The sequence below is a fragment of the Homarus americanus genome, unplaced genomic scaffold (genome assembly GCF_018991925.1).
Source record: "Homarus americanus isolate GMGI-L3 unplaced genomic scaffold, GMGI_Hamer_2.0 scaffold5434, whole genome shotgun sequence".
NCBI lineage: Eukaryota > Metazoa > Arthropoda > Malacostraca > Decapoda > Nephropidae > Homarus > Homarus americanus.
This window is the reverse complement of record NW_024722814.1, coordinates 367,872-382,604: the sequence shown is the minus strand read 5'-3', so window position 1 is coordinate 382,604 and position 14,733 is coordinate 367,872. Positions and strand designations below refer to the sequence as shown.

At 39.6% G+C, this 14,733-nt stretch overlaps 1 protein-coding gene across 1 annotated transcript in view; it reads left to right on the top strand.

Moving 5' to 3' along the window:
* The window catches only part of LOC121863150 (nephrin-like), a 171,171-nt gene extending 167,578 nt beyond the window's left edge, over positions 1-3,593 (top strand). The window contains exons 24-25 of the mRNA XM_042361640.1: positions 1,542-2,688; positions 2,868-3,593. Coding sequence (XP_042217574.1) covers positions 1,542-2,688; positions 2,868-3,409 — 1,689 coding nt within the window. The 3' untranslated portion in view covers positions 3,410-3,593. The remainder of the gene's footprint in view (positions 1-1,541; positions 2,689-2,867) is intronic.
* Positions 3,594-14,733: the final 11,140 nt, after the last annotated feature.

The following is a 14,733-nucleotide window of genomic DNA, read 5'->3' as shown; positions in this document are numbered from 1 at the left end:
GGAGAGACATCATCCCTCCCTCCCACCATCACTCCTTTCTCTCTCTTTCCCTTCTCCCTCACACTCTCGCTCTCTCACTATTCCTCCTCCCATTCCCTTCCTCTCCCCACCATGAGCACCTGGAGGGAGGGAGGAAAACAGATTTATAAGATGTATAATAATCATGTATAATCGTTACCAAAGTAATATTTTAAACACACGGAATTATAGATCCATTTTTTAAACTCTATAACCAAGTTTTAATAATACGTGTAAGTCTTTCATAATATTTTAAAACGTTCTCTTGGGGTATAGGTGTAAAATGTCAAGTCAATATGGCGAGCTGTGTGGAGCGAAAACTTAAGCACGGAAAGGACGCGAACGCCGGCTATTGCTATATCTCTCTTTAAGTCGAAGGATCCAGCGGGGAATAATAATATAAAAAAAAACTGTGCAAGCAAAATACCTTGAGGGGATTTGGGGTAGGTGAGGGGAGTGGATGAATGACCCTCCCTCCCACCACCCCGGGAAAAAATATTATCAAAAATACGCCACAAACGATGGTAGGAACGAGAGAGAGAGAGAGAGAGAGAGAGAGAGAGAGAGAGAGAGAGAGAGAGAGAGAGTTTACCCTCCCTCAGCCACCCAACCGCTCCTCCACCACACCGTAAAGATAAATTCGTGGACCAAGGCTAAGACTGCTTGGTGTGGTGTGGTCTTGGTGTGGTAGAGATTGGAGAAATGACACAGCCCAAGTCCCTCTGTTACTATTTTTATAATATACTGTAGATATCAAATGAATATCAAAGTTTAGTATTGAATTAGAGATTATAATTTCTTTCTTATACCTTCCATTTCTATAATTTCCAGCCAGCGATCTTAAGGCGAGCCGATCTTGTTCATTAACAAGGTTTAATGTATAATTTAGACAGTAGAAATTATAGGGAATTTTAATACATAGAATAATTGTATACGCTGTTTTAGATACAAACACGAGGGGAATGAATTATAGGGAATTTTTATATATAGAATAATTATATACTTTGTTATAGATACATAGACGAGGGGGAATAACTATCAGGTGATTATAATCTGTATAATACTTGTAAAATTACCTTCATCTATCACACACACACCATCTAGTTCCTAACCTACAGTCTTTAGTTGTTTTTTAATAGGATTGTTATTCTTACCACCACACGAGAGTCAAGTTGTCAATACATAATAAAGAAGAATTATGCAAAGGCGTTGATAAATGAAGAAGATAGTTGAAGATAATATTAACTTACCTATTCTTATTTTATTACATTATATTATTAACCTCAAGATAGTAACATATAATAAAGACACTAAATATAACAATTTGTATCATTAATTTCACCTCTACAACAACTGTCACCTGTCGCTTATGTCAGCTTATTTGTGTATTGTTTTGACAGTCGGTAACACAAACATACAAACACGGGGTAATTTTTTGTTTACCATACTGTCATGTCTGGTAGTCACTAGATAGGTCACCATAGCATACTTTCCTCTCGTTGAACATCACTTCTACTCCACAGAACGACGAACGACCACAACCTACATGCGACGACCCCTCACAGCGCCCCGTTGATATTACCTCCTCATCGTCGAGTGAAAATCCTTTACCCAAGGAAGGAGAACCATCCAACTATGATCATGACTTGGTTAACTTCCCCACGGAACCAGATATCTGTTCCTTAGGTTCCAGTGTTTATGATAATGTTCCACCTGAAGACCCACGAAGGAGAGGTTCAGATGCCTACCCAGCCGAAGACCAGTTCTCTGTCTGTTCCAACCGCAGCAACAACTCCCGCGTCTACTCCCAGGGTTTCCTCCGTCCACTGTCGTCCCTTGGGAGTCTACAGCAGCAGACGACGCCGCAGTTGATCCAAGATACTCTCCAAGCTCTACCACGTCAATCCCAGCAACAGTATCTCCTCAGACTCGCTCAAGCACAACAACAATTACTACAGCAAACACCTCCTCCACAACAACATCAACGTCAACATAACCCACAATCTCCCCAGCAACACCAACCTAACCTACAACCGATAAAAGAACACCAACATAATGATTCACAACCGTCGACCCAGAGTATATCACTTCATCAATCACCTGAACAACAACAACAACAGCAACAACCACTCGTTCAGTCATCACAACATCAGCCACACTCACAACAGCAACAGCTACGTCGACAGTCATCACAGCATCAACAGACACCAGGACACCAAACAGCCTCTCATCAACAGCGTAACGTACAATCACCACAACCACAGCCACAACAAAGTCCTCAATCATCACAACAACAACAATACAGCCCACAGTCATCACAACAACAACAGACAAGTCCACTTTCATCCCACAAACAGCAGCAGAGTCTGAAACAACCTCGACAACATCACCAAGCTAGTTTACAGTCTACCGCTCAGCTACACGACCCACTCTCACCGTCACAACCTCCCACACAACCACAACTTGACCCTCTATCACAACCACAACATGACCCCATCTCACAACCACAGCACAAGCCACATCCACAAGCATCACCCCCACAGTATCAACAACTACCACAGGAAGCTTTGCGTGAACCACCAGCATACTCCAACCTAAACCCGAGTGATCTATTTCCCCTAAGGTCTGATAATTACCACGTAGACTACAGACAGACGTCGTTCACCACAGGTAAGGAAACTTTCTATTTAACAAAGATGTTGTTCGTTTGTTGAATTTATATTTCTATAATTAAGACTCATCTTTTCTAAGTGTCCACCCATAAAACAATGATAAAAGCAACTCAAATCTATACAATTACACGAGACAAATAGACTTAATATTTTCTTCATGTTTGGTACCCAATCCAGGAGCGCCAGCAGGCTACAGTACACTGGGAACTCGCCGCCATCGCCAAACGCCCATACAGTTTGCTACTCTACAGCGTCCTCGCTCGTCCCGTGCACACGGCAAACACAACGCAGCGACTGGTGAATATTATAACATAACTCAGCCCTTTCCCGAGGACACCATCCAGTTGAAGCCTCTTCGGTACGACCTCGGAAAGTCTGCCTCTCATAGTCTCTCACAGCAGGAAAACAGTGGGTCCTCAGGCTACTGCAGCAGTCCAAATCGTGAGGTCAACCCAGGAGTGGTGCGGCCCACTCGCAAAACATCCGCCAAGAGTCAGAGCCACACCTTTCAAGGACTCCAGTCCCCCCAGAAAGACTCTGTGGACACTTGCCCTGGCAGCCCCCCAGTCCTCAAAGGCAGTCCTCAAGCCCCGACGGACGCCACCACCCAAGGACACACACGGGTGGCACACAACCACGTGCAACAAGAGAGCAGCGTGGGTCTGCTTAGAAAACCTCCAGGAGAATCTGAAAACCACACAACTGACGAACACAGATAAACATAACATGCTTGATACTTTTTTACTCCGATCATTTATTTATTGTATATTTTTAACCGACGCCTGGGAGCCGAATTAAACATTGTGTATGGCTACAGTATTAACTGGATACAGACGCTTCATGACGTGTCATGTCAAACTATGTCCAATATGTAAATGAGCTAACTGTGATATGCTTTAGAAAACTGAAACTATATATATATATATATATATATATATATATATATATATATATATATATATATATATATATATATATATATATATATATATATATATATATATATATATATATATATATATATATATATTAAACAATCAACACTATAATCGTAGTTCATGTTAGTTATTCACAAGAGTAAGGAAAGATGTACAGGGTACAACTTTATGGTAAAACTGCCGGATATTAGCGCCACAGAGAAGAACCTGAAGCTGCCCCACCAGTCTCTCTCTCAGAGGAACATCAACACCCAGTAGACAAGTGACAGCTTCTAACATTGTATGAGAGAAGATTAGTGTGGCTACAGCCTGACTGCGTCACCAGACCACACCTTGTGCTGACGGGTGTCTCCTGTTGTGATATAATTATTGACATCCACACCCTCCCAGTCAACCACGCCCCTCCGTTATCCACACCCCTCCCAGTCATCCACACCCCTCTCAGTTATCCACACCCCTCCCAGTTATCCACACCCTCCCAGTCATCCACACCCCTCCCAGTTATCCACACCCCCTCAGTCATCCACCTCCCAGCTACCCACTTCACTCTGTATCTCGCTCTCACTTCCCTCCATCCCCTCTCCATCACATACTCCTTCCGTTATCCACTCTCCTCTCCGCCATTCACTGACCTTCCCAGCCATCCCTAAACACTCCCTCAACTCCACCCCGAGGTTCCCACCATTCCATTCCTGCAGGTCTCCAGTGCACAGCCTCCTAGTTAGTTCCCGCCACCCACCCCACCCCAGCCGCCCACTCTACCGCCTGCCCCATCCCCAGTCGCCAACCCCACCGCAGCTTCCAACCCCACCCCAGCCCCCCACTCCACCACCGCCCGCCCACTCCACCCGCCTGCCCTACACCCGTCCCCTGTTTAAGAGTGTGTGGTGTAACATGTGCTCACTGTGACAACACCACCCAACTCGACACGACTCTGGTCATGTTAAAGGAAACATATGTGTTGAGAGTCAAGGTTATTTATGTGCCAAGGTTTATATTCTTTCATCTTCATTTACACTCTCGCCCAGGCTGACTACAATCAAGATCAACACAACATCTCCCACATTAAGCATCAATCGGTCTATCAAACTACCTTACCTATGGTGTTTACCTTCCACAACAAGGTTCCAGGATATTAATCTAGCCCTTCAGTGTTGTTTCAGACATCATCCCAGCACCACACACCAAGAACTCATCCATTCCCCCAAACGCCACCGGGACGTTCTGCTCCACTACCATTCATGAACACTACTACTGCATTATAGATGGTCGTCTCCCCCTCCCATCTAGCGCCTCCCTCACCTCATCTTTTCCACTACCTTGGTCTTTCCCTTCCTCTTCACATTCACTCTTCAGTTAATCACCTCGTTTACCAATATTTCGTCACCAATACTCCTTTATATCCACCACAACACCTTAGCAATCCCTGGTTACAACTACTGTCTGACATTATCTTCCTCCCAATACTCTCGTTCTCTACTCTCGTCTCTCACTTATGGAGGACTCTTACTCACACTTAGTATCTTATCTATTCCTTTGATTTTTTTCATTTATTTTTCAGTGCTTGTTTCCACTTTCATCAGTATTTGTCATTTTCATTCGTTTTCTAGATTTTCTTTGTTTCCAATTCCTCGTCAAACAGAGTCTTGACCTTATTGAAATCCTTTTTGATTCTTTAATGATTATTCCCTTGATTATGGAAGGGGAGCGACCATACCCAAAGCAAATGGTCTATACACACACACACACGCGCGCACACACCTACTGTACATATAAACTAATCACAATAAAAAACTCCAAAAAATCAAACTGTACTCCTCCTAACACAAACATAAAGAAACAATAATACTACAAGTGTCTATCCAGGTAACACCCCCGAGATTAATTACTAAGAGTTCACCTGGCGTCTCATCATGTGTTAAGATGACGGCAGTTTCCTTCACATGATAATCTTCCAACTGTCATCCCATTTCTTGTAAGTTTATAAATATATATATATAGAGAGAATAATAAACTTGATGTATAATTTGGTATTTTGTGTTTCTGTTTACAATAAGATACAGATTAGTGGTAAACAAACCCCCAAAAAAAAAAAAATTGCCCTTGAACGTTTAGAGTGGAGGACTGTGGTAGCCAACCCTCAGATATGAAGACGGTACTATGATCACCACATAGTATAATGATCACCACAGATTATAATGATCATGAGAGAATATAATGATCACAAAGTAAAATGATCACATAGTATAATGATCACATAGTATAATGGTCACATAGTGTAATGATCACATAGTATAAATGATCACATAGTATAATGATCACAAAACATAATGATCACATAATATGATGATCTCATAATATAATGATCACACAGTAAAATGATCACCACATATAATGATCACCACAGAGTAAAATGATCACAACAGAATATAATGATCACATAGTATAAAGCCCCGTCCACACGATCGAGCAGTGCCGGGCTGGCTTTGCCCGATTACCGGGCAAATCCTGTGTGTTGTTGTACACACGGGGGTGGTTGGCGGCAGTCATAGTCGGGCGCCGGTAGTTAGTAGGTGGTTGGCAGTGGCGGGTGCGGTGCGATCACCATGGTGTGTCGCAGGAATAATCGCCGGACAGTTAAAGCGAAGAGCATAGCGTTGTGTACTATAATAATTGTTGCTCTGTGCAAAAAGAAGAACCAAATTCAGAAAAGGGGAATGGTGCAAAGAGTGATTAGGTCGAAGAAAAGTATTGGGAAGTCATGCCACGATTTTACGTAAACTGCAAGATGGACATGAGCAAGACTTCACCAATTACATGAGAATGGACCCCAACACCTTTTACAAACTTCTAACGAAAGTGGAACCATATATAAAAAAAAACAGGATACCAATATGAGGGAGAGTATACCTGCAGAGGCTCGTCTAGAGGCTCGCTCATGTATCCTTCAACTGGGTGCACCTACACGTCACTTCAGTATAGAACGAGGATATCAAGACAAAGTTTGTCTCCCATAATACCTGCAACGTGTCAAGCCATGTCTGAAGTACTCAAGGAAGATTACTTGCAGGTGAGATTTGTAGCACATAAAAATTCACTGAATAATGTTAGAATTATGATATGCACAGACAGGAAGCTATGGGACTAGAGTGAGGAGAGCGGCAGGAACGAAGAACACACACAAATGTCCTCATTACATAATACATAAACAATCTCCCGTTTATTGTCACTCCAATAATGTCATTAATGTACATTGCATAAGCTTATTTGGTTATACACTGGACATCTGGACCGAGCGGGGAACATACACTATCACATTTGCAGTACTTAAAGTCGTCCTTCCATATCGGGCAGCAAACCACCAGGCAGGCCGACCATGATTTCGCTCAATGACGAGCACGGGCACTCCTCTGGTTTGCCCGCCAATTTTGCCCGATAACTGGCATTTAGCGCGTGCCCGCCGGGCACTGCTCGATCGTGTGGACGGGCCTTAAGGATCACATAGTATAAATGATCACATAGTATAATGATCACCACAGAGTATAATGATCACACAGTATAATGATCACCACAGAGTATAATGGTCACATAGTATAATGGTCACATAGTATAATGATCAGAGTATAATGATCACAACAGTATGATGATCACCACAGTATAATGATCATAGTAAAATGAATCGCCACAGTATAGTGATCACACAGTACAATAATCACCAGAGTATAATGATCTCCAGTGTATAATGAACACTACCACAGTATAATGATCACCATACAGTATAATGATCATCACACTTACTAGAGGAAACAAGGTGTCATGAAACAGGTCCGGTATTTCACCTAAATTTGAGTATCAAGTTTTGTGACTCCTTCATCAACATTAAAGAGGGGAATGTGTCAGGGTTTACCGGGAACACTGTGAGGTCATTATAATTCGCAGGTGTGTGTGTGGGGGGTTGGGGGGCGTTGGGGGGGTTACTTTGGGATGCGTGTCTAAAATAATGAAATGTAGTTTTCATTTATTTTATGTTTTTACTAGAAACTTCCCTGGTAGTGTGACGTCAAGACTATAAAAGGGATGTCTATATTTATCAATTAGATCTGGAAATAAGATATAGTGAGTGTCATAATGTTAAAAGGTGTGTGTGTGGGAGAGTTTAGTCTACCTCACGTATATGTCCTTAACACACGATGACATTATGCATATTCATGTAACACAGAAGAACGTAATAACGAGGTCTTTAACGAGGTCTTTAACGAGGTTCCTTAACGAGGTCCTTAACGAAGTCCTTGGAGAGAGAGAATTCGCTAACCTCACGTGATGACATTGATACATTTATGGATATAATATACTCTGGTGGTTGATGGCATTGGGGATAACACAACAGAGACTATGTTCTATTATTGTGGTTACTAGTGAGAAGAAAATGTAATTGGTGTACAGTACTGAGAGGAAAAACACAAGAGACATTACGAGTCCTGTGCAGTGTGTGTGTGTGTGTGTGTGTGTGTGTGTGTGTGTGTGTGTGTGTGTGTGTGTGTGTGTGTGTGTGTGTGTGAAGAAATTGTACCTAAACCGTGAAGGTACAGTTATAATAATATACAGTGACTCAAAAAACTCTCTGTACTTGGGGTGATAGATGAACTTCAGAATGAACACTGTCTTCAGGGAAAGGCGAGGAGGGAGGGTGACTGAGTTTAGTTAGACATAAGACATAACATGGGGTATTCGTCATCCATTGCTTTGTTTACATTCCTTTTCACTGTCCATAGCTCCCCTCAGTCGCTGTTTGGACACTTTGGTCAGTTGTTATAGTATATACAAGTGATCGTGGGCCCTTCGTGTCCGGTGGCGAGTCCGGTGGTACAGTTTGCCAAAGCGTGAAAGTTCGAACGCTCGTGCTTGGCTAGCGTGCAACCGCCGTCCTGCTGACACTGTACAGCGACATCGTTTTCCAGCGTAAATAAAATGGTTAATTAATGCCTTCCAAAAGAAACCATCGACATGGGACCAGGTTTGTTCCACTCTAAGAATTTTTTTGCGATTTCTCCACCAAGTTTGATAAAAAACGATTGTGCCGTTTCGGCTGCCCAGAACAGACAGACAGACAGACAGACAGCCAGTCCTATAGTATATTAGACGAATGCTCAAGGGACGAAGATGAGGCCAATACCACTACTGTCGCTTCTTTTATTACATACAATGCCAATATATCTAGTTAAGTCTTCTTACTGGGATAATTTTATTTTAACTTCATAAATATATAATTATCATCAACCTTACCAAGAATTAATTAAGTTATACAGCCACTTTCCTCCCTCGGTGTGTGTGTGACAGTTTGAGGTGGGTGTCGACAGGCGTTCTCATGAGACACCCTCGCCAGGGAACACACTTGGCAGGTGAAGTTATTGCAACTATTGATTCTCTGCAACAGTTCTCCCTTATATCTTCTGCATCTGTCTCTGACATCGTGTAACTTAGATTTATATACGTACAGTCTCCTTCACAAGTGCGTTTACAGGGGCTCGTCATATAAACATTCCACAAAACATTAAATTGAGATATTTGTTTTAATATTGTTTTACTTTGATTCCATAGTAAGTTTACTATTGCGAGTTTCCTTCTGTCGAATGTAAACAAACACAGGGTTCTCACACTGCACAAAACCTGACGAGCCCCTGTAAAAGCACTAGTGAGGGGGACTGTATCTATCTCCCATTAATAGGAGTCAACAGGTTTATATCAATTATCAATGTACGATGAACTTTTTTGCTGGGACACTCACTCTCTGTACCGAGGAAAAGAATCACGAGAACTGAATTCCCTTAAACTTATGCTTCAAGGATGAAAATATTAAAGTCGACCTCTTTACTATATCTATTGTAGCTATACTAAAATACTGTAAAACCCCATAAATTTACGTAAATTTCTGAAATTATAATAAAAGTGTCAGTCTCCTTAATGATGTACTCTGATTTTCTCCAAGTAACCTGGTTTGACCTCACCTTCCTTAGCGACCAGTGACGTAGAGTATGACCCAGCTGAGGGAGTTCCAGTGGATCAGATAACTATTCACATATTCATGAAGAGCACCGAGTTGGTTGTGTGTGGAGACAGGTAGGCAGACTAGGGGGACGGGGCCTCTATAATGTAACGAAACATATAGAGACAGAGAGACGATAACAGGTAACTTGTTCCTCTATATCACATCAACACAATCTCTAATATCGCTGTAATTGGATTTATATCTCACGTTCATGGAATAAATCCTCTTCATTTGATCGATTTACTTAATTACTTTTGTTTTTTTTGTGGAAAACTAATTGGTCTGGTATATTAATGTGAATCTATTTCACCAGCAGCTTGGTGTGGCGTCAATTCTCACTCATAATTCAACTACAATATAGAGATAACTTGTGGATGACTTTGTTAAATGGTTTTGTAGGGAAAAAAATATATATCCAGGTGTCCAATTCGCTACAATATGTGACTAAAAGAATATAACTGGCTCAGTAAACCGTTTTACTGGGGGGAAAAAATGAGGCTAACTCTCTAAAATATGTGGCTGACTTGGTAAATGTTTTGCTGCGAAACCATTGCATAAAAATCGTCCAATATTTTTTTCAACACAATCATTTTACTAAGTCTGCCACATTTTTTTTTATCGGAGTCACACGCATGTATAGGATAGCGGTGAGGTAGTTGCATTTTTTTCAGAGTAAAATTGATTTACCGTGTCAGCCAGAAGTTAGTTGTTGGAAGTTTATTTTGGAGTGACTAAACAACTTATTCTCCAGTAAATACAGTTTGTCAGATGAACCATAAGTGTTCTGATTCCATGTTCACAGTACAGTAAAACACGAAGCGGGTAAATGTGTGGTTTTCCCCGTTTTCAATACACACGAATTAAAGCAATTTCTTTTACTAGGATTTCAATGACAAATTATAATTAATTATGTTTATAAAACATTTTGTCGAATTAGTTTATTGTAAGATAATGAGCAGGTCGTCTTTTTTTTCTTTATTATCTCTCTACTTTTACAATTTTCTTGTCAACAGCGAGCGGCAGCTTCATTAAACGTAGATCACTGTCATCCAAGGGCGTAGGAGGCGCGGGGGCAGGAAAATAGGTAGTAGGCAGCTACCAAACAGGGAGGTACTACCGCCTGGGAAGATATTGGAAGCATAATGTGTTGTCTAATGGTAGACCCTGCTGCTATATGGCATCATGAAAATTGTGACCAAGTCCCAGGTTGCTGATCTGACTTTCTGTCTCATTTACACACAATTGCAGGGTTTCAATTGTTTCTCTTACTATTGACAACACAACATACGTATATTGTTTCTCACTTTTGACCTTTTTTCATTTTAGTATTTCTTTATGGTTCTTTATTATAAATATTATTATTATTATTATTATTTTATTTTCAAATTTGTTTTTATTTTATTATAGATTTCATTTTCTATGAAAAATGATTATTATTATTAGTAGTAGTATTTTTATTATAATTATTATTATTATTACATTTTCGGCCACCAGGCCCCGATGTGGGTCAGTCACCTGTGCCTGGGTGGGCTAATCCCCGTAAAAAGTGAAAAATAAAAAAAATAATAGAAAAGGAGAGGCCTTGCTGGTTTGGTACTACTCTGTAAGACCCTAATATAAAAGAATTTCATAACTCTATCAACTAAAAATTTTCAATTGATTTAAAAACTTCATCAATTTTGACAAACTTAGACGATATGGTCTACCCAGAAGATGAAGTATTATCCATTTAGCATATAAAAATTACCATTTGAAGTTATGCTGGGAAATATACTGAGGTTTACAAGTCACAGTAATGTCCCAGACAAGTGTCGAATTTGTAGCTGAGTTTATAGACGCCTTCTGAGGCACACACACAACATTTCTAGTTCTATTTTCGCAAGTGCCGTTATGGATGGAGACTCCCGCAATATCGTGACTGGTGTGCTTAATGAGGCACTGGGTGTTCTGTGGAGGGAGAAGAGATACCGTCAGGTTCTATATGATTGAAGAAACAGCACTGAGCCAACTCTCATTGATACAAGTCAAAGAAACACCAGTTGCCTCTCCATCTAACAGTGGTGGTATTATTATGGTATATGAGAGAAATATAAGTACCTGAACGTAACTGAGGGGTATTATTATTATTATTATTATTATTATTATTATTATTATTATTATTATTATTATTATTATTATTATTATTTACTCTTATTATTACTATACATTAATAATCCACATAATAACATTCCCCATTTAATTTACTGTCTTCACATATATAAAGTAATCCTGTGTTCCTCTACCGGCCAGCGTGGGTCTGAGTGAACAAGTCTACGGTGACCACAACCCGTGTTTCACTTACTACTGCAACATCACGCTAACTCTGTGTTCTTATTCCTAACTCATTTTCATTGTGTGTTACATGGTTATTATTGCCAATGTGAGGTAGAATTTGTTTTTATTATTATTATTATTATTATTATTATTATTATTATTATTATTATTATTATTATTATTATTATTATTATTATTATTATTATTATTATTATTATTATTATTATTATTATTAATATTTACGGATACTATCTTAGCGCCGCAACAGCCAAGATCACATGGTACTAACTAACTATCAAAGTATGTTACCATTTCTACTCCTCAAATAACAAGAAGGTGCAATTAAAATACATCACTGTTATTGACACCTTAAATTCATCTCGTCTCTAACTCTTCTGCTTTAATTATAACAAATATTTACTTTCATATACAAATAGTGTTAATTTTTCAGCCAACATCTCTCTCGTATATTAAAAAATACAAATAATTATATATATAAAGTCAATATTAACTAGTCCAAGGGCAGACCCAATGAATGGTTTGTTGACTATAATTTTTGCTGACCCTGTGAATCAACTGGATTTCTCGCTACAATTATGGTTAATAAATAGTAATCTGAATCAATTGTACCTAATGCCTGCCCATTATGGTTGATGACAATTGCCTGGCCTCATATTTACTAAAGTTTGCACGGTAAATTTTCTCTCCAATTTGGTCCCACAATTTGTTCATTGTTTTGCATAAATATTATGAATCAATAAGGCAAGCTATGGGGGTAAACCTAACCCAACTTAACTTAACCTAACCTAACCTAACCATACTGTACTGCCAGGCGTTGCAGTTACCTAATCTTCAGTGACTATGCCGTGAAATTTTTTTATAGTTAAAAAAACATTTTTCCAGACTCTTTATTACCTATTGCTGGATATTTACCAACATGAATAATTCTCAGTGCGATTTTAAAGCAAATAGATTAATTTTCTCAACCTAAGGATACTGTTCTCAAATGCATAAATTTAAAAGTATATATATATATATATATATATATATATATATATATATATATATATATATATAAACGGGTGTTGTCAAGCAGCAGGTGAGCAATATATCTTTTCCTGGTGTTGCAATTTTCGTGCTGAATCAAGAGAGATTTTTGTGCACATCGCTGGTGCCAGCAAAGTGTAAAAGCGATTTGAACAGATAAACAAAAATACAGATATGCTCGTGTACGTAATGGTATGCACGTCATCTGATTCTTCCTAAGCGTCGAGTAAAGGGCCGCTCACACTGAGGCAGGAAGTGGGTATATTCTGACGCAAATTGTCCGGAGACATATGAAGTTTGACGCCGTGGTGGGTGTTATGGTTTTCTCACCTGAACTAATACCTGGATGATAATTGGCTGAAATATTCATATGAGCTCAGCTGTTGGTCAGAGGTGCAGCAGCGAAGCGAGAGAAAAACATCCTGATATCCAATACTTCTTCAGGTTATTATTATTATCTTTTTTACCATAATTTCCAGGAGAAAGAAGACTCCTGAAGGTGAGGTTTATAATACAGGAGTCTTAAACTTGCCTCCTACCTCGTAAATCAAACATGAGACTATAATATATAAGATAAAATATACCTCATTTAGAATCAATTATTGTCACATCACAGTTGTTCCTTGAGACGAAATAAACTTAGAATTAAAATAACTTAAGTGTATACACAAGACAAAGTGGAGATGAATTTGAAGTAAGATAATATTGTGTCTCTGGGAGGTGTTCAGTAACTGTTGTGTCGTTATTATTTCAGTATCTCGTTTTTCTTTTCGATATATAATGGTGTAGCAAGAGTATCCCTTCCCTTTCTCTCTCTCTTTATTTTCCCTCTCTATTTTTCCCTCTCCGTTTTTCCCCCCTCTCTCTCTCTCTCTTTCCTTCCCTCTCTTTTTCCCTCTACCTCTTTTTCCCTCTCTCAGGTTGTCGCGCTCCTCAAACTTCCCGATCTACAATTCTAGCTTCTTGATCCACTCCTTTTGTCGAGGACTGCTGACTCCCTGCATCCTGGCTTATTGCTGCCGTCTGCTGGCCTGGTGTCTCTCTCTCTCTCTCTTTTCATTTCTTGCTGCTTCCTTTGGTTCCTCCTGCGCTTATTCCCTCCTCTCAATACATGGTTCAGTGATCCATAAATTCTTGCTTTGAATGAAACTTAATTAAACTGTCACGTAGTAGTTATTGATCGTCCTGTGAAAATAAACTCGCGTGTGCATGAACCTAAGAGTTATTAACAACAAGGAGGAAATTCAACTAAGCTAAACTTGTAGACGGTTAAGTTAGTAATGTACATTAAGGGATATTAATTCACACCAATTTAAAGAATTACGTAATTTTCCATGTAACTTTTTTTCTTTCTATCTCTCGTAAACTGTCTCTCGTAATATTAGAGTTTATCGAAATGTTCAAGGGAAACATTACCAACATTTCTTGTCCATTAATACTAATTTATCCGCATGAGACGCATCAACAGGCTCGGAAGTTGGTGGGAGCTGGAAACATGAATTATGAAACAGACACTTAACTCCATTCTACCTCACACAACACACCATTACTCTCTCTTAATGGCTGCTTAACTCCTGGAGAATATCAGCGTTGAAAACTCATGGGAAAAATATCAACGTTGTAACTCCTGGGAAAATATTAACGTTGAAATTCCTGGGAAAATATTAACGTTGAAACTCTTGGGAAAATATTAACGTTG